The sequence below is a fragment of the Oncorhynchus mykiss genome, chromosome 17 (genome assembly GCF_057628025.1).
Source record: "Oncorhynchus mykiss isolate SJ-2025 chromosome 17, ASM5762802v1, whole genome shotgun sequence".
Taxonomy (NCBI): Eukaryota; Metazoa; Chordata; class Actinopteri; order Salmoniformes; family Salmonidae; genus Oncorhynchus; species Oncorhynchus mykiss.
The window spans coordinates 67,743,227-67,770,103 of record NC_143038.1 but is presented as its reverse complement, the minus strand read 5'-3'; the positions used below and the strand labels follow the sequence as shown (position 1 = coordinate 67,770,103).

At 41.5% G+C, this 26,877-nt stretch overlaps 1 protein-coding gene across 2 annotated transcripts in view; it reads right to left on the bottom strand.

Annotated features, from left to right (window-relative positions):
- LOC110494755 (SRSF protein kinase 1) overlaps nucleotides 1–3,240 on the bottom strand; it is a 68,565-nt gene extending 65,325 nt beyond the window's left edge. For both annotated transcript variants that reach the window (XM_036950806.2, XM_090206422.1), the window contains exons 1-2: nucleotides 3,140–3,240; nucleotides 2,288–2,342 (exon numbers count right to left, since the gene is read on the bottom strand). In XM_036950806.2, coding sequence (XP_036806701.2) covers nucleotides 2,288–2,342; nucleotides 3,140–3,152 — 68 coding nt within the window. In that variant the 5' untranslated portion in view covers nucleotides 3,153–3,240. The remainder of the gene's footprint in view (nucleotides 1–2,287; nucleotides 2,343–3,139) is intronic.
- Between the last annotated feature and the right edge of the window lie 23,637 nt (nucleotides 3,241–26,877).

Below are 26,877 nucleotides of genomic sequence, written 5' to 3'. Positions count from 1 at the left end.
TGTCAACTGGGCTATGTTCTGGGCTAGGTACGCTTTCGCCGATAAGCATTTTATAAATATGACACTGTGGTTGGTTTAACAAGAAGTTCATCTTTAAACCTATGTAAAATATGTTTTGTTTTCTGAATTTTTATAATGAGTATTTCTGTAATTGACTTTGCCGCTCTGCAATCTCACTGGCTGTTGGCCAGATGGGACGCTAGCGTCCCACATACCCTAGAGAGGTTAAACGTTATCTTTTTTTACATGACACATACTGCACTTTTACTTCTCCAACACTGTGTTTTTGCATTATTTAAACAAAATTGAACATGTTTCATTATTTATTTGAGACTAAATTGATTTCTATTTATGTATTACATTAAGTTAAAATAAAAGTGTTCATTCAGTATTGTTGTAATCATCATTATTACAAAACATATAAAAATATGCCGATTAATAGGTATCGGCTTGTTTTGGTCCTCCAATAATCGGTATCGTTGTTGAAAAATCATGATCGGTCAACCTCTAGTAGCAACTCAATAACATGGTACAAATATTGGGCAAAGTCAACAGCACAAAGGTCAAGAAGGTAGAGACAATAATACATCATACAAAGCAGCTACAACAGTCAGTAAAACTGTTCAAGACTGTTGGAAAAGCATTCCTCATGAAGCTGATTGAGAGAATAGCAAGAGCTTGCAAAGCTGTCAACCATGCAAAGGGTGGCTACTTTGAAGAATCTCAAATATAAAATATTTTGATTTGTTGTTTTAACACTTTTTTGGTTACTACATGATTCCATATGTGCTATTTCATAGTGTTGATGTCTTCACTAATATTCCATAATGTAGAAAATACTACAAATAAAGAAAAACCCTTGAATGAGAAGGGGTGTCCAAACTTTTGACTGGTACTGTATATTTATGAGAAAAAATACATTTGAAAAAAAACACTAACAAGATTTTAACCTCTATAAAGCATACTTTTACATTTGAATGATGTCTATAATTATACCTAACACTTGCTTGTGCCTAGCCGGGTGGAAATTGCTGAGTGAGACATACAAACTAACATGAAACATAGATTAAACTGAGTGTTTATTTATTCAGCTTTGAAATGATTCCCACCAAAGAAATGACACTTCCCGAATGTGTCGTCATTGTCGGAAGGGGTTGTTTTCTTACGGGAGAATTACAAACTAACAGGGTGGATAGGGATATCAGGGACACAGAAAATCTTCATAAAAATAAGAATAAATATAATACGTTTTGACAAGACAAGGGACATAAAATGAATAAAGATAATACATATTTTTGGCTTAAATTTCTCATGGAAGCTGATGAATACTACCCAGGGAAAAACACCAGACATCCGCTGAAATAAAGTGTTCAAAAGGCATAAAATTCCCTTTCAAGAACCACATTTTACACTAAATAAGAAGAAATATGTCCTGGGGACGGAAAAGGCACCGCATGGTAGGAATGACAACCACACAAAATCAGGATGAGGAATGCAATGCTTTAAAAAAAATGTTTTAACTAACACCAGGCAGCTACCAATTTTGCTCTGCCCTGATGTACCCCTGATTTACCCCTGATGTACCCCTGATGTACCCCCTCATGTGCATTTTACCAGTAGGCCTATGGTCTCATGTGTCTTCTCAATTACCCCATTTGGATAGGCTAAATACCCCCAGGGGTCCCCATTACACCTGGTTGGGAACCACTGTACTATATGACAAAAAGTATGTGGACACCTGCTTGTCGAACAACTCATTCACAAATCATGGACATTAATATGAAGTTGCTCCTGTGAAGATTGCATGGCTGTATGTTTGATTATATACAACTTTCAACAACGGTTGAGGCTGAAATAGCCAAATCTACTAATTTGAAGGGGAGACCACATACCTTTACACATAAAAAGTATATATAGTCATCAATCAAACATATTTATAATTCCCATTTTACATCAGCAGATGTCAAAGTGCTATACAGAAATATAGTGTACATAAATGATTGCTTTATCTAATGTTCACCAGTTCCATGTCTGGACTGTCATGGCAGTGCATGACTGCCCGCGTGCTGCCCAGCTGACCCTACACTTTCAAATCAGTTATGCACAGCCTTTACAAAAAAAGATTAATGCTTTGAAACTGCCGTGGACTGTGGTATTTTGAACGCAGTAATTGGAGAATAACTGCAGTTATACTGCACTCTTGACTCCAATATTTTTTTTCGTAAGGGAGAGAAGCACTCGACAGTTCATATGGCTAACCAACAAAAGTTACTAGCTAGGTACTCACTTTTTGCCGGGTTTCTTAGTCTTTGTCCTTTTCTTCCTCGCCTGCAGTGCAAGAACTGTCACGGGGATAGATGACAAAATACCATTTAATTCGGGAGAACCCCCACTTTCATGAACATATTAGTTAGCTAGCAGGCGGTGTATCGAGCTAGATAGTTACATATAATATTGATCGCAGGCTATAGCCAACACACCAGTGAGACTTTTTGCATAGCGAAAACCAGGGATACAAAGTGGTTGCATAAATTACAAGTGTGGAGGTAACTAAAATAGCAGCACATATACTGATAACTATCGTTAGCGATAACGACAGTTGCTAAAAATGGACAGACTAGTTATAGTTAACAGATGGGTTTTGTTTATTCAATTACACAAACGAGTTTAATAATCTGTTTATAAACGTCAGAAATCAGGATGAAGCAAACTGAGATGGTCGACGTTGATTTGGACTCATGCTGAAAACACCAGGGCACGCCTGACGCCCAAACCGATATTTATTTCCAGAATGTAGTTATACAATCTGAGTATGGGTGATGTTAAAGCAGTGGTTAGTTTTAGTTTTGCTAGTCTGTTTAAGCGTCAGCGGTGTCCTTAGCCCCCCCCCCCCCACTCAAGCACTGTGCAAATTAGCAATGCTAGCTAGCTTTTACAGCTCATTTTAGTTAGCATGTGGTGGCTAGCCAGCTACAACGCGTGGTTCGCTATTGTTCAGTTTAGCAAAAACTGCTCGGCCTTGACAACACCTTTAATAACAGTCATATGTCCAAAATCAACAGTCTCAGTATGTTGGCGTATTACTGTGCGAATTCACTGATACTATTCATTTAGCATCCCTATTCTTTGGGCAGGTTACCTTTCCTTTCCATGCTGTAAGCGAGGCGGCTGGAGTTCAGCAGTAGTAGTTTTTAGTGTAGCAGTCTGCGCATGCGTACTTTCACAAGGAAAAGTTATACTAACTTTCACTATTGGCCACGCCCACCTATTGTCCTTGCCCCTTGGTAGACCTCTTTAAACAAAATAATAATTTATGTCAAATATATCCTATTAGAAAATAAATGTGTTTAGGGATCATATTGCTTTATGATTATATCGAATCGTATTACCTGAATAAACCGTAGTATTGGTTCACTTGCCCCAAAAATCGATAATCATTAATCAACCAGATGTGGCCTACTGTAGGCCAAGTCTAGGTCTACTTTATTTGTAACAGAAGTTTGTCATGCATTTGATCTATTCTGTACATTTTCCACACGCCTTCGTGGCATGCAGGTTGGATGATGCACTGTCAAGTGCCAACCTGACCAACACCAGTCTAGTAGCTGCACCTAGTGGTACCAGTATGCACACACACAGATCAGTACAAGTATAGATTCTTAAATGGCTCGTTTCCCCTGTTCATCTGAGGTAAAAGTGTTACTTTCCTACTATATATGTCAGGGGAGGGGGAACATGTCGTTGTCGCTAACAATGACCAGGAAAATCGTAAGTGACTTGCTTCAGCTAGTTTCATCTTGATAACAGTAGTGAGGGTAAGTTAGTACGGTCAGGTACGGCATCCCGTCAAAATCAATCCTGGGGATACGCCGTACCGGTAAAACGTGAGCCTATTACAATCAATGCAACATTACTAATAAACTATAGGCTATTATACCATTATTTATGTCAACCGCATGAAACATTTACGAATTGACTGGAAACCGGGTGATATATGCTACAAATTGTGTTGCGGTTTCAGGAGATGAGTGGTGGAGACGCTCCAGCAAAAGGCAAGATCAGTGGCCAAGAACGAGGCGCGCGTGGACCGTGGATGCATCAATTCCGGCTACAAGTGTAGGCAATCGCATAATGTCATTACAATGTCTCTTTCCATTCATCAAATTGCGGATGCACAAGTGCTCTGTTGGGGTTAGGATGCTGAAATTATTTTGTGAGTGGCCATGTGCGGGTAGCCTGCAGGAGCGCCTTTGTTATTAAGTTATTGTTTGACAATCAGATGAAAACGTCATGAATGGTTGTGTTTATGCCACATTAAAAATGCCCCTAAAGTAAGCTTCTTAAAAAAAAGCTGTTGATTGTTTTAAATTGCATAGCCTATAGTCAGAAGGGCCCACAATTTTGGCAGTGCCTGCTGCAAATACACGGAACTAAAATATAAATGCAACATGTAGTGTTGGTCCCATGTTTCATGAGCTGAAATAAAACATCCCAGACATTTTTCCACATGCACAAAAATATTATTTCTCACACATTTTGTGTATAAATTGGTTTACATACCTGTTAGTGAGCATATCCTCCTTTACCAAAGGAATCCATCTAGCTGACGGGTATGGCATATCATGATCATTACACAGGTGCACCTTGTGCTGGGGACAATAAATTGTCACTCTAAAATGTGCAGTTTTGTCACGCAACACAATGCCACAGATGTCTCAAGTTTTGAGGGAGCGTGCAATTGGCAAGCTGACTTCAGGAATGTCCACCACAGCTGTTGACAGATCATTTATTGTTCATTTCTCTACCGTAAGCCACCTCCAACATCATTTTTGAGAATTTGGCAGTACGTCCAGCCGGCATTTCACCCGCAGACCACGTGATTGTGGTCGTGTGGGCGAGCGGTTTGCTGATGTCATCGTTGTGAACAGCTGGCTCCATGGTGGCGGTGGGCTTATGACGAGATCCTGCGGCCCATTGTGAGGCCCATTTTCTTTAAGGTATGTGTGAACAACATGCATATATGTGTTCCCACATTCTGGGACTCATCCACAAACAGGACCAAGCCTGGCCTGCTGAGGAGTGACGGACTCCATCCTAGCTGGAGGGGTGCTCTCATCTGACCTATGAACATAGACAGGGCTCTAACTCCTTAAGCTCCACAATGAGATAGGATGCATGCCAGTCTGCAAACTGTCCAGCCTGCCAGCTTAGTGGAGTCTGCCTCTAACATAGTCAGTGTAGTCAGCTCAGCTATTCCCATTGAGACCCTGTCTGTGACTCGATCTAGGTTGGGCAAAACTAAACATGGCGTGTTTAAAGTGTTTGTACCATTTACGATAGCAAATTTAAAGCTTCTAGACATGAAATCTCTGCAGCCTACTCAATCACTTTTTATAGCTACTGTTTACAGGCCTCCTGGGCCATATACAGAGTTCTCTGAATTCCTATCGGACCTTGTAGTCATGGCAAATAATATTCACATTTTTGGTGACTTTAATATTCACATGGAAAAGTCCACAGACCCACTCCAAAAGGCTTTCGGAGCCATCATCGACCTACTCACTGCCACAGTCATACTCTGGACCTAGTTTTGTCCTGTGGAATAAATATTATGGATCTTAATGTTTTTCCTTATAATCCTGGACTATCGGACCACCATCTTATTACATTTGCAATCGCTTCAAATAATCTGCTCAGACCCCAACCAAGGATCACCAAAAGCCGTGCTATAAATTCTCGGACAAGCTAAAGATTCCTATATGCCCTTAGAGACTCTCTCCACCTATCCAAGGACGTCAGAGTACAAAAATCGGTTAACCACCTAACTGAGGAACTAAATGTAGCCTTGCGTAATACCCTAGATGCAGTCGCACCCCTAAAAACAAAAACCATTAGTCATATGAATCTAGCTCCCTGGTATTCAGACAATAACTGAGCCCTGAAGGAGGCTTCCAGAAAATTGGAACGGAAATGGTGCTCCTCCAAACTGGAAGTTTTCCGAATAGCTTGGAAAGACAGTACCGTGCAATATCGATGAGCCCCTCACTGCTGCTCGATCATCCTATTCTTCCAACTTAATTGAGGAGAATAAGAACAATCCTAAATGTATTTTTGATACTGTCATAAAACTAACTAAAAAGCAGCATTCCCCAAGAGAGGATGGCTTTCACTTCAGCAGTGATAAATTCATGAACCTCTTTGATGAAAAGATCATTAGAAAGCAAATTACGGACTCCTCTTTAAATCTGCGTATTTCTCTAAAGCTCAGTTGTCCTGAGTCTGCACAACTTAAACAGGACTTAGCATCAAGGGAGACACTCACGTTTTTAATCCTATACAGTGCCTTGCGAAAGTATTCGGCCCCCTTGAACTTTGCGACCTTTTGCCACATTTCAGGCTTCAAACATAAAGATATAAAACTGTATTTTTTTGTGAAGAATCAACAACAAGTGGGACACAATCATGAAGTGGAACGACATTTATTGGATATTTCAAACTTTTTTAACAAATCAAAAACTGAAAAATTGGGCGTGTCTTTATTGAAGACGCGTCTCTTCAGTAGGTCCTATGATTGACTGTAGTCTGGCCCAGGGGTGTGAAGGTGAACGGAAAGGCACTGGAGCAACGAACCGCCCTTGCTGTCTCTGCCTGGCCGGTTTCCTCTCTCCACTGGGATTCTCTGCCTCTAACCCTATTACGGGGGCTGATTCACTGGCTTGAGTGGGTTGAGTCACTGATGTGATCTTCCTGTCTGGGTTGGCGCCCCCTCGGTTTCGTGCCACCTCGGTTTCATGCCGGGGGGAGATCTTTGTGGCTATACTTAGCCTTGTCTCAGGGTAGTAAGTTGATGGTTTGAAGATATCCTTCTAGTGGTGTGGGGGCTGTGCTTTGACAAAGTTGGTGGGGTTATATCCTGCCTGGTTGGTCCTGTCCAGGAATATCGTCGGACAGCTCCACAGTGTCGCCCGACCCCTCCTGTCTCAGCCGCTAGTATCTACGCTGCAGTAGTACTTCTCCTGTCTTATCCGGTGTCCTGTGTATATTTAAGTATGCTCCCTCTAATTTTCTCTCTCTCCCTGGGACCACGCCTCAGGACTACCTGGCCTTATGCCTCCTTGCTGTCCCCAGTCCACCTGGTGGTGCTGCTGCTCCAGTTTCAACTGTTCTTCCTGCCACTATGGAACCCTGACCTGTTCACCGGACGTGCTACCTTGTCCCAGACCTGCTGTTTTCGACTCTCTCTACTGCACCTGCTGTCTCTATCTCTGAAAGCTTGGCTATGAAAAGCCAACTGACATTTACTCCTGAGGTGCTGACCTGTTGCACCCTCTACAACCACTGTGATTATTATTATCTGACCCTGCTTGTCATCTATGAACATTTGAACATCATGGCCATGTTCTGTTATAATCTCCACCCGGCACAGACAGAAGAAGACTGGCCACCCCTCATAGCCTGGTTCCTCTCTAGGTTTCTAATCTCCACCGGCACAGCCAGAAGAGGACTGGCCACCCCTCAGAGCCTGGTTCCTCTCTAGGTTTCTTCCTAGGTTCCTGCCTTTCTAGGGAGCTTTTCCTAGCCACCGTGCCTCTGCATCGGCATTGCTTGCTGTTTGGGGTTTTAGGCTGAGTTTCTGTACAGCACTTTGTGACATCGGCTGATGTAAAAAGATGTTGATTGATGTGAAATCTATAGATTAAGGCCTAATACATTTATTTCAATTGACTGATTTTCTTATATGAACTGTAACTCAGTAAAATCTTTGAAATTGGTGCAGGTTGCATTTTTTTTGTTCAGTATAGATGATTGTTGAGTTGCGACTGCCAGTGAAAAGCAGAGACCCAGCCAGGCATTCCGCAATATTTAAAAATACTACCGCGGGAAAACTGTTTGGAAAGCAAATGGCTATTGCTGTAAAGAGGTGACAATGAAAAGACTCCAATCTGTCTTTTAGTTATCAAAATTCTCAACTTAATTGATCAAACAGTGGCCTATCTTATTGGCGCCAGCGGAGAACATCGGCCATATCCCCAGTGAGTGTGCACATTCACTGTCTTTGTCATTGTGTCAGTGCAAATCTTGTTTGTTTTTGGACAGTAATGTCCTCCTCCAGGTTAGATGGACGTCATATTGTATTTGTGTCTCCCCTTTTCACAGGCCGATTAGATGGATCAGACCTTGTTTTTATTGATCTGTTTGTCAGTGTCAGCAGAGAAGGCTACCCTGTCATTTTTGTAGTATAAAAAAAATGTGAGCGCGCACTTGAATGTCCTGTACTGGTAAGAAATGACATCTATATCTACATCCCTGCTTGATACCATGTCTTGTTCTGAGGTGTTTTGACTGATTTTATGTCACTGCTAATGTGGAAAAATTTGCAATTTAGCTAACCAAGAACTAACAATTTATTTGAGAGACAAGTGCTCATTGTGCATGTTTACTTATGTTTTCAATAAACATTGGAGACAAAATATAGTTGACATGTTGTCAACAATCTGTTTTCCCCCATAGTTGCATGCGTGTTTTTGTTGTTGTTGCTAAATAACCAACCCATCGCCTCATAGTCCGCACCAAGATAACACAGTAAACATAAATCCGGGACACTCAAATTAGTGGTGCTCGACTCCAGAATTTTTGGAGTTGACTGTGGTTGGAGTGGAAAGAAGTTGACTCTTGCTCAACTCTCAAAACATGCTGAAATGGATGTCTGAGTGTGCCCCTGGCTATCCATCAACAAAAAAAAAAAAAAAAAAGAAAATTGTGCCATCTGGTTTGCTTAATATAAGGAATTGAAATGTAAACTTTGAGTTTTGATACTTACAGTGGCTTCGGAAAGAATTCAGACCCCTTGACTCTTTCCACATTTTATTACGTTTCAGCCTTATTCTAAAATGGATTTAAAAAATAATAATTCTCAGCAATCGACACACAATACCCTTTAATGACAAAGCAAAAACAGGTTTTAAGAAATGTTTGCCAATGTATTAAAATTTAAAAACAGAAAACCCTTATTTACATAATTATTCAAACCCTTTGCTATCAGACTCGAAATTGAGCTCAGGTGCATCCTGTTTTGATTGATCAGCTTTGAGATGTTCCAACAACTTGAATGGAGTCCACCTGTGGTAAATTCAATTGAACGGACATTATTTGGAAAGGCACACACCTGTCTATATGAGGTCCCACAGTTGACAGTGCATGTCAGAGCAAAAACCAAGCCATGAGGTCGAAGGAATTGTCTGTAGAGCGCCGAGACAGGATTCTATCATGGCACTAATCTGGAGAAGGAGGAGGAAACCTGGCACCATCTCTAAGGTGAAACGTGGTGGCTGCATCATGCTGTGGGGATGGATGGTTTTCAGCAGCAGGGACTGGGAGACTAGTCAGGATCTAGGCGAAGATTAATGGAGCAAAGTTCAGAGAGATCTTTGATGAAAACCTGCTCTAGAGTGCTCACGAGCTCAGACTAGGGCAAAGGTTCACCTTTCAACAGGACAACAACCCTAAGCACACAACCAAGATAATGCAGGAGTGGCTTCGGGACAAGTCTCTGAATGTCCTTGAGTGGACCAGCCAGAGCCTGGACTTGAACCCAATCAAACATCTCTGGAGAGACCTGAAAATAGCTGTGCAGCGACGCTCCCCCATCCAATCTGACCGAGCTTGAGAGGATCTGCAGAGAAAAATGGGAGAAACTCCCCAAATACAGTTGTGTCAAGCTTGAAGCGTCATACCCAAGAAGACTCAAGGCTGTAATTGCTGCCGAAGGTGCTTCAACAAACTACTGAATAAAGGGTCTGAATACTTATGTAAATGTGAAATGTCAAAAAAATGTTTTTGCTTTGCCATTATGGGGTATTGTGTGTAGATGTGGGAAAAAAATGTGTAATCAATTTTAGAAGAAGGCTTTAACGTAACAAAAAGTGGAAAAAGTCAATAGGTCTGAATACTTTCCGAATGCACTGAAGTATATATTAGCAATTACATTTACTTTTGATACAGTACCAGTCAAAAGTTTGGACACACCTACTCATTCAAGGGTTTTTCTTTATTTTTACAATTAAAGACATCAAAACTATGAAATAACAAATATGGAATCATGTGGTAACCAAAAAAGTGTTAAACAAATCGGAATATATTTTAGATGGTAGATTCTTCAAAGTAGTCATCCCTCTGCCTTGATGACAGCTTTGCACACTCTTGGCATTCTCTCAACCAGCTTCACCTGGAATGCTTTTCCAACAGTCTTGAAGGAGTTCCCACATATGCTGTGCACTTGTTGGCTGCTTTTCCTTCACTCTGCAGTCCAACTCATCCCAACCATCTGAATTGGGTTGAGGTTGGGTGATTGTGGAGGCCAGATCATCGGATGCAGCACTCCATCACTCTCCTTCTTGGTCAAATAGCCCGTACACAGCCTGGAGGCGTGTTGGGTCATTGTCCAGTTGAAAAACAAATGATAGTCCCACTAAGCGCAAACCAGATGGGATGGCGTATCGCTGCAGAATGCTGTGGTAGCCATGCTGGTTAAGTGTGCCTTGAAATCGAAATAAATCACAGACAGTGTCACCAGCAAAGCACTCCCACTACATCACACCTCCTCCTCCGTACTTTACAGTGGGAATCACACATGCAGGGATCATCTGTTTACCTACTCTGCGTCTCACAAAGACATGGTGGTTGGAACCAAATTTGGACTCATCAGACCAAAGGACATATTTCCACCGGTCTAATGTCCATTGCTTGTGTTTCAATTCGACCAAGAAAGCCTGATTCAAGCAGTCTCCTCTGAACAGGTGATGTTGAGATGTGTCTGTTACTTGAACTCTGTGAAGCATTTATCTGGGCTGCAATCTGAGGTGTAGTTAACTCTAATGGACTTATCCTCTGCAGCAGAGGTAACTTTGGGTCTTCCTTTCCTGTGGCGGTCCTCATGAGAGCCAGTTTCATCATAGCGCTCGATGGTTTTTGCAGCTGCACTTGAAGATTGACTGACCTTCATGTCTTAAAGCAATGATGGACTGTCATTTCTCTGGTTTTCGGTCGGTTGCGTGTAGAATAGCTCAGCCTACTCATTGATCGCCCCTACTTTAGTGAACTTGGCGAAACTTTGCAAGCCTTCTCTACAGCAGCTACCACAACCTCTTTTCTGTGACATCCAATCCATTTCTGCAGTTTAATTGACAACCATGGCTATGAATGCTAACCCACCTTACTGAAGCACATATTCTTCCCATCACTCTCTCTTGGTCTCTGCCTATCCACAGGAATCCTCTCAGGATCCCTCATCCTGTATCCATCTTCCTCTACCACTCTCTATACTGCTTCTGCATAAACACTTTTTGTACTACTGTAACCCTGGCAACCTCAACCTGCCTTTCTCTCACCGAACACCTCTGATCTCTAAACCAATGGACACAAGTATAACAAGTATTTTCAGAACAAAAGTTCTCACAAGATAACTTACACTTTCTAAATTGACCTTATCGGGAAAATACTTTACATCAAAACTCAGCGGGACAGAAAAGGTATTCTCCAAACGCAGGCATCACAGACGTCAGGAATTTTACATTTCAACTGATCTTGCTCAACACTTCATTATCACTCCATTCAATGGTGCCCTGCTCCGGTGAGCAAAACACGTCACATTTCTTGTCCCTAATCGCGCCCGCTCCCTCTGGACTGAAGAAACACAATAAATCAGCGCTAATCCACTCCCAGTTACTCTCACCAACTCAACAGTACCCAACCTCATCTCCATCCAATCAGACACCACATATGGGTCAGCCAAAATGCAAGGATCCAAGCGCTTCCCCCTACACACAGCTCCTTCTCCGCAGTCATCACTGCACCTGCCACAACAATTACTTCTCCCTCACTCTCCTCACATTCCCTTTGCTTCTCTATCTCTTCCAAAAGGTCTGTGTGCTCTTCCATTCCGTATTCCATCAAAACATATTCCAATTTTCTCTTTATTCGCCATCTTCTCCTTCATCAGAACTTCCAGAAGGCTTGTGCAATCCCCACTCCAAAATTATTCAGAATATGTTCTACTTTCTCCCTTTTTTGTATTTTTTTCGCCATCTTCCAAAACCTCCATCCCCTTGTTCCCAAAAAACGAAATACTTGTGAACCTCTAAATACAAATCTTAACCCGATAGCTAGCTATATGGCACGTGTCAAAATCATTTCCACCCTCATAGTCTACCCGTAAGAAAATGATTGCAGGCAGAGTGCAGTGTAACTACAGTACGTTTTTTTTACTGCAGTAATTTTGCAGTGTAACTACAGTTACAGTGCAGTATAACTGCAGTGCACTATGTACCATATTTTTTAAAATTTTACCTTTATTTAGCTAGGCAAGTCAGGTAAGAACAAATTCTTATTTTCAATGATGGCCTAGGGACTGCCTTGTTCAGGGGCAGAACAAAAGAGTTGTACCTTGTCAGCTCAGGGATTTGATCTAGCAACCTTTCGGTTACTAGTCCAATGCCCTAACCGCCAGGCTACTCTGCACATCTACGATTCCAGTGTTTAATTGCTATATTGTAATTACTTCGCTACCATGGCATTATTATTGCCTTATGAGGAATCCTACCTCATTTGCACATACTTTATATAGACTTTTTCTGCTGTATTATTGACTGTTTGTTTACTCCATGTGTAACTCTGTGTTGTTGTATGTGTCAAACTGCTTTGCTTTATCTTGACCAGGTCGCAGTTGCAAATGAGAACTTGCTCTCAACTAGCTAACCTGGTTAAATAAAGGTAAAATAAAATAAATAAATAAATGGTGACCAGTAAGCTGAGATAAGGTGGGGCTTTACCTGGCAGAGACTTGTAGATGACCTGGAGCCAGTGGGTTTGGCGACGAGTATGAAGCGAGGGCCAACCAACGAGAGCGTTGGTGGGTAGTATATGGGGCTTTGGTGACAAAACGGATGGCACTGTGAAAGACTGCATCCAATTTGTTGAGTAGAGTGTTGGAGGCTATTTTGTAAATGACATCGCTGAAGTCGAGGATCGGTAGGATGGTCAGTTTTACGAGTGTATGTTTGGCAGCATGAGTGAAGGATGCTTGGTTGCGAAATAGGAAGCCGATTCTAGATTTAATTTTGGATTGGAGATACTTAATGTGAGTCTGGAAGGAGAGTTTACAGTCTAACCAGACACCCAGGTATTTGTAGTTGTCCACATATTCTAAATCAGAACCGTCCAGTGTAGTGATGCTGGACTGGCGGGAAGGTGCGGGCAGCGATCGGTTGAAGAGCATGCCTTTAGTTTTACTTGCATTTAAGAGCAGTTGGAGCCCACGGAAGGAGAGTTGAATGGCATTGAAGCTCGTCTGGAGGGTTGTTAACACAGTGTACAACGAAGGACCAGAGGTTTACAGAATGGTGTCGTCTGCGTAAAGGTGGATCAGAGATCTGCCAGAGCTCCGGACAACAGGCCCTCCGATTTGACACACTGAACTCTATCAGGGAAGTAGTTTGTGAACCAGGCGAGTCAATCATTTGAGAAACCAAGGCTGTTGAGTCTGCCGATAAGAATGTGGTGATTGACAGAGTCAAACGCCTTGGCCAGGTCGATGAATACGGCTGCACAGTAATGTCTCTCATTGATGGCGGTTATGATATTGTTTAGGACCTTGAGCATGGCTGAGGTGCACCCGTGACCAGCTCTGAAACCAGATTGCATAGGGGAGAAGGTATGATGGGATAAGAAATGATCGGTAGTCTGTTTGTTAACTTAGCTTTCAAAGACCTTAGAAAGGCAGGGTAGGATAGATATAGGTCTGTAGCAGTTTGGGTCTAGAGTGTCTCCCCCTTCGAAGAGGGGGATGACCGCGGCAGCTTTCCAATCTTTGGGAATCTCAGACAGAGAGAGGTTGAACAGACAGGCTAGTGATATGGGTTGCAACAATTTCGGCAGTTCATTTTAGATAGAGGGTCCAGTTTGTCTAGCCCAGCTGATTAGTAGGGGTCCAGATTTTGCAGCTCTTTCAGAACATCAGCTATCTGGATTTGGGTGAAGGAGAAATGGGGAGGCTTGGGCGAGTTGCTGTGGGGAGTGGAGGGCTGTTGATCGGGGTAGGGGTAGCCAGGTGGAAAGCATGGCCAGCCGTTGAAAAATGCTTATTGAAATTCTCAATCATACTGGATTTATCGATGGTGACAGTGTTTCCTAGCCTCAGTGCAGTTGGCAGCTGGGAGGAGGTGCTCTTATTCTCCATGGACTTTACAGTGTCCCAGAACCTTTTTGAGTTTGTGCTACAGGATGCAAATTTCTGCTTGAAAAAGCTAGCCTTAGCTTTCCTAACTGCCTGTGTATATTTGTTCCTAACTTCCCTGAAAAGTTGCATATCACAGGGGCTGTTTGATGCTAATGCAGAACACCACAGGATGTTTTTGTGCTAATCAAGGACAGTCAGGTCTGGAGAGAACCAAAGGCTATATCTGTTCCTGGTTCTAAATTTTTCGAATGGGGCATGCTTATTTAAGATGGTGAGGAAGGCACTTTTAAAGAGTACCCAGGCATTCTCTACTGACGGGATGAGGTCGATATCCTTCCAGGATACCCGGGCCAGGTCGATTAGAAAGGCCTGCTCGCTGAATGGCTTTAGGGAGCGTTTGACAGTGATGAGGGGTGGTCGTTTGACTGCAGACCCATTACTCATGCAGGCAATGAGGCAGTGATCGCTGAGATCTTGGTTGAAAACAGCAGAGGTGTTTTCTCCTTAATCGCCATCTTCTCCTTCACCAGATCTTCCAGAAGGCTTGTGCAATCCCCACTCCAAATTTATTCAGAATATGTTCTACTTTCTCCCTTTTCTCCTTTTTCTCCATCTTACAAAACCTCCATCCCCTTGTTCCCAAAAAACAAAATACTTGTGAATCTCTACATATAAAAGCATACATTAAATATTTAACATTATAACTTGAAAATAAAATGCATATTCATCATTTCAATAAGGAAAGAGCAACACCAATATTAATGGCCATTAGGCTCAGACAACAACCACTTCAAGACGCTATGGTCTGATTGCTCATCATAAAGACACCATGATAATTAATAGAGTCCAAGTATTTGTGTGTGTCTGGGGGGGGTGGGGGGGTCAGTGACTTGAGGGGGAGGCAGAACCCGTGGAGGCAGCCACAGGCAAGTAGCAGGAAGAGGGAGGCCATGTGGGATTGGGCCAGGCACATCCTGGTGTCAGGCCAGGGTGTCCTCGGTCACTGTCCAAGAGCCTCAGGCTGAATGGGAGACAGAGAAAAGATGAGGGTTAGTGACAGCATGGCTAAGATCATAGTACACCACATGTACTGGAGGTAAAGAATAATCAATAGTGTTGCTGTGGACACTGGATAATCTGACTAACACACACACACACACCTGTTTGACCTCGCTGTAATACAGTAGGCCTGCTTATGTTACTTTTCTGAGTCAATTCAGCTAGCATTCAAAGTCCTGTGTTTGTGTTAACCATGGCAACCAGCATTGTTAATAAAGAGGTGTACAGAAAGATAATCAGCCTCTGTGTCTGGATTCTTTCCTCTGAATGTATATTTCTTGTCAGCCAGGTCCATCTTTTAAAAAAAACACAATTTCATTCAATCTGAGTAAAATAAGGAGCCTATTGCTTCAGTCCTTCAGTTGTATTTATGTTTTATTTTCACTTGTTGTTTCCTGGTAAATAACTAGCAACCATGGATAACCACAAGGATAATAAGGTGAGGAAACAGTCCATGTCAGCCAGCCCCATCTTTTTAGAGAAACACAATTTATTTCCATCTCTAGTTAGGTAAAATAAATTGTTTTGTTCCAGAAGAATGCGTTAAACAGCGCCACACTCAGGCAGAAAACGGAATGTTCTATTCTCGGCTACGTTCATCTTATCAAAGAAAACACAATTTAATTATATTTCTGTTTGAGCAAAATAAGTTGTTTTATTGTGATCACAAGAAAATCCTAACAGTTCAGGCAAAGAGCATCACAGTCAAGCAGACAAATCAGAATGTTCTATCATAAAGTGAGAACAATTCCTTTTCCCTGGCTACTTAGAAGTACTACAACTGTAAATGAATAGACGACATTCACTGCTATAAACCTGTCTCCAATATAAACGCATGTCACCAAATAATTGATTATGAAGGTCTACAGTAGCCTCAACAGAACTCTGTAGGGTAGCACCATGGTGTAGCCTGAGGACAGCTAGCTTCCTTCCTCCTCTGCATACATTGACTTTAATACAAAACCTAGGAGGCTGATGGTTCTCTCCCCCTTCCATAGACTTACACAGTAATTATGACAACTTTTGAAAGACGTCCTGCAACATATCAGAGCTCTTGCAGCATGAACTGACATGTTGTACACCCAATCAAATGATCAGAGAATGAAGCATAAGCTTCAGCTAGCTAGCACTGCAGTGCATAAAATGTTGTAAGTAGTTGACTCACAGAGAGAGAAAGACTATAGTTGAACAGTTTTGAAAAAATTAATTTCTTCCATAATGAAGGAGAAGCAATAGAGTTAGAGTTATTTTTCAGTTTCACGTATTTAGCTAGCAAACACAACTAGCTAGTTTAGCCTACTCAAACACCCTGCTCAAATGGAGGGGTGCTATGTTAGCTAGCTGGCTATGACTATCCAACACAACACTGGAACTCTTCCAAGTCAAGGTAAGCTTTTGGTTTTACTAATTTATTGCCACTGGGGCCTGCCGGTGTAAGTGCTAAACTGCTTACTGACTGTACACTCTAAAGTTACTGCATGATTGTAGTGGGTTTACTTACGTGTTAGTTCTATTAGCTATGCTGCATATGAAGTTACTTTAGCTAATATGGTGACAACGAGGTAGGCTGTGTGTAGTGGTTATGATATGGCTTGCCTGGTCACATAAAGCTGATGTGTTGTGCATTGAAGTCCAAAAAAGAAGTGAAACGGTGAGGCGGGAGAGCCCATAGATGTGAGAAGGAATACTACGTGGCTGCTATGAAAGTGAACTGTGTTTACGCATGATCAGGGGTGTATTCATTCCAGCAAATCTGTTGCAAAACATTTCTTAAACGGAAGCAAATGGAAGGAAACAGGAAAAAAACAACATACCTGAATTTGTCCAATAGAAACTCTTGTTTGCTGTTGGACTACTGATTACACCCTAGACCAGCTAGATGCAGGCAACAGTGTGCAAGGCAGTATTGAATGTGTCACTGTCTGTCCATGTGTCACTGTTTGTTGCCTCAAATGTTTCTCTTAACCCGTGTGCACCTACGTTGTAAATTTTAGTTCATAAGCTAGGTTGTAGCAACCTCATGATGGGTGAAAAGAAGGGGTAGGTTTGTGGGGAATCAAATGACCATGAATATAATAAGAAACCTTAGTGCTGGCTTAAGGCTGGTAGCAACCAGTATAGAATGTCCGGTCAGAACAAGGATGAGACAGATGTCCAGGTTAAGGGGAGTTTATTAATGGAACATTTCCACACTCACACACACATCAAACACTCATCTGACCACTCATGGTTCAGATAACTGAGAATCACGTCCAGTGATAACTTAACTATGTGCTTGTTTAGATGCATACACAAATAAATATCAGACATACAGGGATTCAGTCCATAGGAGGAAAAGTTCAGTTGGGGGGAAAACTGTGGAAGAGCTTATCAGGACGGGGAAAGCACAGACTAAGACTAACTGAAACTGAAGTCCTGGGATTAAAGGCCACTGATGGGCTGAAGGAGATGTGGTGATAAGTATTTGGCATGACTTTGACCAATAAGACACTAACAAAAGTGGGGGTCCTCTGAATGGGAGACTAAGCTGCCCAACTAGAACTAACCAGAAAGGATGGCTAGAATCAGCTGACTGAGGCTGGCCATTTTAACAATGGGTAGAGGGAACATTTTAGTATCATGTAGTAGCCTAAACCTGTCGATGTTACCTTGAACTGGGTGAATGGAATATAAATGACAGTCATCCAAAATGCTGTAATAGAAATAAGGCCATGCTCATGAAAGCAATCATTGTCCTCCCTCATCTTAAACAGCACCGACCGCCAAACACATCATATGGAAGTATTCCCTTTGTAAAATTATAGTATTTATTATAAGCATTAGTAGTATATTTTTCTTCTACTGTACGGTGCATTCGGAAAGTATTCAGACCCCTTGACTTTTTCCACATTATGTTACAGCCATAATTCTAAAATTGATTCCATAGTTTTTGTTCCCCCTCATCAATCTCCACACAATACCCCACGTTGACAAGCAAAACAGATTTTGTGAAATGTTTGCACATTTATGAAAATAAAAAAAAACGGAAATATCACTTTTACTTAAAAGTATTCAGACCATTTACTCAGTACTTTGTTGAAGCACCTTTGGCAGCAATTTACAGCCTCGAGCCTTCTTGGGTATGTCGCTACAAGCTTGGCACACCTGTATTTGGGGAGTTTCTCACATTCTTCTCTGCAAATCCTCTCAAGCTCTGACAGGTTAGATGAGGAGCATTGCTGCACAGGTATTTTCTGGTCTCTTGAGAGATGTTTGATCGGGTTCATGTCCGGGATCTGGCTGGGCCACTCAAGGACATTCAGAGATTTGTCCCGAAGCCACTCCTATGTTGTCTTGGCTGTGTGCTTAGGGTCGTTGTCCTGTTGGAAGGTGAACCTTCACCCCAGTCTGAGGTCCTTAGCACTCTGGAGCAGGTTTTCATCAAGGATCTCTGAACTTTGCTCCGTTCATCTTTCCCTCGATCCTGACTAGTCTCTCTGTCCCTGCCGCTGAAAAACATCTCCACAGCATGATGCTGCCACCACCATTCTTCACCGTAGGAATGGTGCCAGGTTTCCTCCAGACGTGACGCTTGGCATTCAGGCAAAATAGTTCAATCTTGGTTTCATCAGACCAGAGAATCTTGTTTCTCATGGTCTGAGAGTCCTTTAGGTGCCTTTTGGCAAACTCCAAGCTGGCTGTCATGTGCCTTTTACTGAGGAGTGGCTTCCATCTGGTCACTCCACCATAAAGGCCTGATTGGTGGAGTGCTGCAGAGAAGGCTGTCCTTCTGGAAGGTTCTCCCATCTCCACAGATGAACTCTGATGCTCTGTCAGAGTGGCCATAGTGTTCTTGGTCACCTCCCTGACCAAGGCCCTTCTCCCCCGATTGCTCAGTTTGGCCGGGCGGCCAGCTCTAGGAAGAGTCTTGGTGGTTGCAAACTTCAACCATTTAACCATTTGCATCAGAATTGTTTTGGTACTCTTTCCCAGATCTGTGCCTCGACACAATCCTGTATTGGAGCTCTACGGACATTTCCTTCAACCTCATTGCTTGGTTTTTGCTCTGACATGCACTGTCAACTGTGGGACCTCATATAGACAGGTGTGTGCCTTTCCAAATCATATCCAATCAATTGAATTTACCACAGTTGAACTCCATTCAAGTTGTAGAAACATCTCAAGGATGAACAATGAAAACATTGTGGATTCAGACTCATAGCAAAGGGTCTGAATTGTTCCTTATTTTTTTATCAATTTGAAAACATTTTTAAAAAACTGTTTTTGCTGTGTGATTATTGCAAACATTTCAGAAAAATCTTGTTTTTGATTCGTCATTATGGGGTATTGTATGTAGATTGATAAGGAAATTGTTTTAATTTAATCCATTTTAGAACAAGGCTGTAGTGTAACAAAATGTGGAAAAAGACAAGGGGTCTGAATACTTTGCGAATGCACTGTATATACTGTATACCATACATCGCCATAACGTTTCCTGCCTACTGCTGTGTAAAATCACCTCAGACTTCAAAACTTTGTCTTTGAATACAAACCATGTCTACTTATTTGCTATATTGACAGACTAATCTACTGTTTAAATTGAAACATGTTTAAATGCCAGCAAAGTGTAAATGATTCACTAACTCCCTGCATCATTTGTTTTAGCAGTAAGTCTTAATGAAGCTAGTTTATCCAAATATATTTAATGAATTGATCAAGAAGTTAAAGTCAACACTTAATTGGTTTCTAATGCAGCTGGAATCATTTAGTCACTTGACAGTACACTTGTAAAAAATAGGATATAAAACACCATTATTTACATATGTACAACAGCTAGCAGTATCAATAGCACAATGCAGTTGTGAGCATACTAGGCATTATGTAGTGTACTACAACATCAGTCTAACTGAATATGGATGTTGTGTTGGTTGAATGTTCCAGGCATTTTCCAGAATGTTCTTCAGATGGTGAACCTCTTCTTTTGTTGGGTGATAGCAGCTGGTTTAGCAGGCTTTGGCGCTGTGGCGATGTTCGAAGGGATGTTGGATTTGAGGGCTGTTCCTTGTAGACAACCGTCGGGTCGTTGCTGCACTCCACAGCCAGGTGGACAAGTTTCTCTATACATTCTTCAGCACCCCCAAAAAATGTTTTTTGTGCTGAAATTCTCTTAAATTAAGACTGATCATGAGGATGTGTTGTGTAACCACACAATAAACTATGTTCATCTGTAAACACAAAAGGGTACAGTAGACTGGTATGTGTTTTGTTACACTCAGAGTCAATAATGGGGCATTGTAATGGGCTGTCAGGAAACTGGGCGTCACTACTTCACAGGAGAGACATTTGAACGTGAAATGACTTATGGAACATGTGAACTTTCACAGGCCTTAATAACAAACTTGTATGCCATCTGTAAATACGAATACAAATGTTAAATTACGAACCTAGTTGGTTTAGCGATGGAAAAAGTCAGGAACCTTCCCGCTAGCCATGATTGGCTGAGATAATTGATGGGCTGGACATGCCGAGAGATGAGTTTGGATTGGTCTGCCATGTAGCACACTTCTGTCTATAATATGACCTGGTTAGTATGTGTTGGTAATCCTTTATAATGCTGCTTTTTTGAAAGAGATCATGAAGAACTGCAAAAGTGTTGTTATGGCTCTACACTTTCTGGGGGACTGAGTTTTGAAATCCTTGGAAAGGCCGGTGGAAGCAGAATATGACAGGTAAGGAGATGGAGAAAATTCAGGCGTTTGATTGCAAATGGAATCAGTTGTATAATACACGTGTCTCCGGATTACATCTTCAAACTAAGGGCAACCATGGCATCTGTGACAGAGAGGGAAAAGCGTTCATCCATGTGAAGAGAGTCTAGTTAGCTACATTTTCAGATATTATACGTTTCTAATTTTGTCAGAAAGTAATTTTTTTTGCAAGTTAAACCGTACTGTTAGCTAGCTATCTAACTTTACGTGTATTATCTGTGTAGTAATATTATTCATATCTCAGAGCCATTTGCATTGGTAGTTATAGCCTAGCTAGCTAACATTGAACCTAGTTGGTTAGCTTTAGCTACCTGTAGATTCATGCAAGGTGGTAACGTTATGAGTTGGGATTATGGTACATTGTTTAGCTACAAGACTCCACTATGCAAGTAACCATGTCAATGTACCGTATCCCACGCATGTGACAAATACACTTTTCTTTATTTGATATAGTGTGTTTACCAGAGATGGTCATGTAAAGAACAACATGACCTGTACCAAAGTCAAATTAGGATATAACGTTAGGCCAACGAGACAGTGTCCAAGTTCTAAAATTCTCCGGTAGAATGCCCTGCTTTTATTTCGGCACACTCACAGTAAGTAACAGTAAGCTATTTTCTGTAATTAGCTCGCCGTTAACTTGTAAATAATGATCTTGTTGTGAGTTTATTTTCCTGTAATAACGAGTACAAATGAGCTAAAGTGAAGACGTTGTCAGCTATATGATATGGCCATTATTTGAACTGGCTAGCCAGCTAACTTAACGTTACCTAGCTAGCTAACAAGCTAGAAATGAACCAAAACATTGTTTAGAAAGTTGCTTTATTTTGCCTGGTTTTCTAGATTGACATATACTAAATTCGTTTTTAACAGATGGGTTTATTGGTGCAGATGTTATGCAGCCTGTTGTTTTTGTGTTTATACTTTTTCGTAACGCCAACGATAAGTTTTATATCGGACGACAATAGAATGTTCATGATGTCACTGCGACAACTGTATACAGACATGTCGATCAGTGGCGATTTTAGCATGTAAATCTTGGTGAGGCCCCAAAAAGAAAAATGTGGGATGCATGCCAGCAAAGCCACTACACAACACAACACTAAACAATACATTAATTACACTATAGCGGTGCCCACAAACTGTTAGAGCCTACATAAAGCTATCCCAACAGCAGAGTCCCAACAGCAGTCCCAACACCTTACCACTGCTACAGTACACCTGGCTATCAGCGGAGCCTTGTCTGGCAGCAAAACAGTTCATTCAGTCTCATTTACTGCCTTTTAAAAAAACAGCTGCAATGGCTGACTTGCTTAAACAAATGTGGTTTCTACTGACAGTTGAGAAGTACAAACTAAGGCATAAGGGGACAACAAATGGATAATAGGCAATCCGTAATTAAAATTAAGACCTTAATGAGCGAGCTAGGACGGACGTAGTCAATATAACTATTTGTTCAGCACTTTTAAAATGTACAGCGACAGCATTCAGAACATGGGCCATTCTTAGTGTTCTCCCTGTACACCAAGTCATAACCGTAGGATAAATAAAGGGGGCATATAAGCAGACAATTAAAGCTCTTAAAATATTTGATGATTACATTTCTCAAAAACAGGTCATAGGCTACATGTGCACCACCAAGTCAGAACAGTAGGCAAAATTTAAGAAGTGAAAATAGACCATAAAATACATTTTTGAACTCACCTTGTTGTGCTGTGCTCACTTGAACAGGAAGGTGACGCAGAGGATTTTTGTGGGCAAATTTTGTCATCAAACTTTGACATCAAAGTCTGGCATTCTCTGGATTTATGGTGCTTTCAAGACAACTAGGGTCTCAAAGAAAAAAAGGTTGAATCATGATGGCATCATTGATCTTCAGGTCGTAGCTCTAGAAAGAGGTCAGAGTTCGCGATTTACATTTCAGACTTGAATGAAAGTTCAAAACATATTTTCCCAGTTGTAGCTCGTTTATCCCGATTTCCTATTTGTCGTGAACGCACTAAAGTCAGTGTGCCATTCAGAGTTAACAGTTGTGTTGTGCATGGCACAAATCATACTTCATTGACAGCATGGCCAATGTTGAATGTTTATCATTTTAAACTAGGAAAAGAGACCCTTAATCTTAAACTTGGGACCACACAGCCACTCCACTGAATAGCAGGCAAATGATTGCTTTGCAATGACTGCAGTTAGCCACTGATTCCTTCCAGACCACTCATTGCGGAATAGTCGATTTCCAAATGGTTGTGTAATGTTTATGTCCAATGGCCGATGAGCACTGGTACGTTTTATCTATAATTTCTCTTCATAACAGGATTTAACAGGATTTGTCAGTGGATTGTTGACTTGATTCATGATGATGACTGCTAGCTAAGTATGATGTTGACATGATCATTCCAATCAAAGCTACAGTAGATCTAACGTGATTTGACGTCATTTTATCTCTGGCCAATGACCTTGAGCCTTCTTGGATGGGCACTTCTAATGTAACTCTATGGCAGCACCCAAGGGGCTAGAATTTTCAAGCTCTACCCTTAGACCACCACCACAGAAAGCCGAAGCACCTGCATTTTGGAGCTGCCTTACTCAAGAAAACAAAAAAGAGACCATGTTTGTATGCAGATCAATTTTTTTATTATATCAAAAGAAATATATACAGTGCCTTGCGAAAGTATTCGGCCCCCTTGAACTTTGCGACCTTTTGCCACATTTCAGACTTCAAACATAAAGATATAAAACTGTATTTTTTTGTGAAGAATCAACAACAAGTGGGATACAATCATGAAGTGGAACGACATTTATTGGATATTTCAAACTTTTTTAACAACTAAAAACTGAAAAATTGGGCGTGCAAAATTATTCAGCCCCTTTACTTTCAGTGCAGCAAACTCTCTCCAGAAGTTCAGTGAGGATCTCTGAATGATCCAATGTTGACCTAAATGACTAATGATGATAAATATAATCCACCTGTGTGTAATCAAGTCTCCGTATAAATGCACCTGCACTGTAATAGTCTCACAGGTCCGTTAAAAGCGCAGAGAGCATCATGAAGAACAAGGAACACACCAGGCAGGTCCGAGATACTGTTGTGAAGAAGTTTAAAGCCGGATTTGGATACAAAAAGATTTCCCAAGCTTTAAACATCCCAAGGAGCACTGTGCAAGCGATAATATTGAAATGGAAGGAGTATCAGACCACTGCAAATCTACCAAGACCTGGCCGTCCCTCTAAACTTTCAGCTCATACAAGGAGAAGACTGATCAGAGATGCAGCCAAGAGGCCCATGATCACTCTGGATGAACTGCAGAGATCTACAGCTGAGGTGGGAGACTGAGGCCATAGGACAACAATCAGTCGTATATTGCACAAATCTGGCCTTTATGGAAGAGTGGCAAGAAGAAAGCCATTTCTTAAAGATATCCATAAAAAGTGTTGTTTAAAGTATGCCACAAGCCACCTGGGAGACACACCAAACATGTGGAAGAAGGTGCTCTGGTCAGATGAAACCAAAATGGAACTTTTTGGCAACAATGCAAAACGTTATGTTTGGCGTAAAAGCAACACAGCTGAACACACCATCCCCACTGTCAAACATGGTGGTGGCAGCATCATGGTTTGGGCCTGCTTTTCTTCAGCAGGGACAGGGAAGATGGTTAAAACTGATGGGAAGATGGATGGAGCCAAATACAGGACCATTCTGGAAGAAAACCTGATGGAGTCTGCAAAAGACCTGAGACTGGGACGGAGATTTGTCTTCCAACAAGACAATGATCCAAAACATAAAGCAAAATCTACAATGGAATGGTTCAAAAATAAACATATCCAGGTGTTAGAATGGCCAAGTCAAAGTCCAGACCTGAATCCAATCGAGAATCTGTGAAAAGAACTGAAAACTGCTGTTCACAAATGCTCTCCATCCAACCTCACTGAGCTCGAGCTGTTTTGCAAGGAGGAATGGGAAAACATTTCAGTCTCTCGATGTGCAAAACTGATAGAGACATACCCCAAGCGACTTACAGCTGTAATCGCAGCAAAAGGTGGCGCTACAAAGTATTAACTTAAGGGGGCTGAATAATTTTGCACGCCCAATTTTTCAGTTTTTGATTTGTTAAAAAAGTTTGAAATATCCAATAAATGTTGTTCCACTTCATGATTGTGTCCCACTTGTTGTTGATTCTTCACAAAAAAATACAGTTTTATATCTTTATGTTTGAAGCCTGAAATGTGGCAAAAGGTCGCAAAGTTCAAGGGGGCCGAATACTTTCGCAAGGCACTGTATCATCAGTGGTAGTATATATACCCCAATTTGGGTGAAGCTTTCTCCTTCCCTCGAACATGACATCTTTATTGCTAAGCAGGAAGTTTATTGATGCGGGCAATAAACTGTTCCTTCTCCCTTAATGTGACCTGACCTCCATTCCTCACTAAACCACATCTCTCCACCTTTTATCTTATCAGTGACTGCAACTATGTGATTGCCTTTCCTTTACTCAGTACATTCCAAGCTTAATTGCCTCCACCATATACATTCCTCCTACAGATAACCATTAACTTCTGTTGTAGAAAGCAGACTATGCCACTCCTCATTTCCATAGAATACCAGATAATGAACAATATTTCAAGTTTAGGAGTCAGAACCCATCATATTTGTATATTTTTTATTATACTTTGGTGTAATAGGCCATCATTGTAAATAAGAATTTGGCCTTAACTGACTATCCCAGTTAAATAAAGGTTGAATAAATAAAATACTAGATCATATGGGTTGAAAAGTTTTTTTTATTCTCAGACATAAATAAACAATTCTAGGTGAAAGGCCTTCTAAGGGGGGGGGGGGGGGGACACTACTACATTAATTAAACATTGCCCTCTTACTAGATTGATGACTAAAAGTTCCTCGGTGTACACATCACTGACACACTGAAATGGTCCACACCACACAGACAGTGTGGAGAAGAAGGCTCAACAGCGCCTCTTAAACCTCAGGAGGCTGAAGAAATTTTGCTTGGCACCTAAAGCGCTCACAAACTTTTACAGATGCACAATTGAGAGCATCCTATCGGGCTGTATCACCGCTTGGTATGGCAACCGCAACCACAGGGCTCTCCAGAAGGTGGTGCGGTCTACCTGCCCTCCAGGACAGCTACAGCACCCGATGTCACAGGAAGGCCAAAAAGATCAAGGGCAACAACCACACAAACTGCTGCCTGTTCACCCTGTTATTATCCAGAAGGCGAGGTCAGTACAGGTACATCAAAGCTGGGACAGAGAGACTGAAAAACAGCTTCTATCTCAAGGCCATCAGACTGCCTATATAAATAGACTTGAAATCACCGGCCACTTTAACCTTTCTGATCTCCCCATCCCGGATCCGGGTTCGTGAATACAGACTCAAGCTCATTACCATAACGCAACGTTAACTATTCATGAAAATCGCAAATGAAATGAAATAAATATGCTAGCTCTCAAGCTTAGCCTTTTGTTAACAACACTGTCATCTCAGATTTTCAAAATATGCTTCTCAACCATTGCAAAACAAGCATTTGTGTAACAGTATTGATGGCTAACGTAGCATTTAGCATTAGCATTCAGCTGGCAACATTTACACAAAAAAACAGAAAAGCATTCAAAAAAATCATTTACCTTTGAAGAACTTCAGATGTTTTCAATGAGGAGACTCTCAGATAGCAAATGTTCAGTTTTTCCTGAAAGATTATTTGTTTAGGACAAATCGCTCCGTTTTCTGCGTCACGTTTAGCTATGAAAAAAACCCTGTATCCAGGATTGTGTAAATCTATCAGCAAGCTCATTAGCATAACACAACGTTAACTATTTATG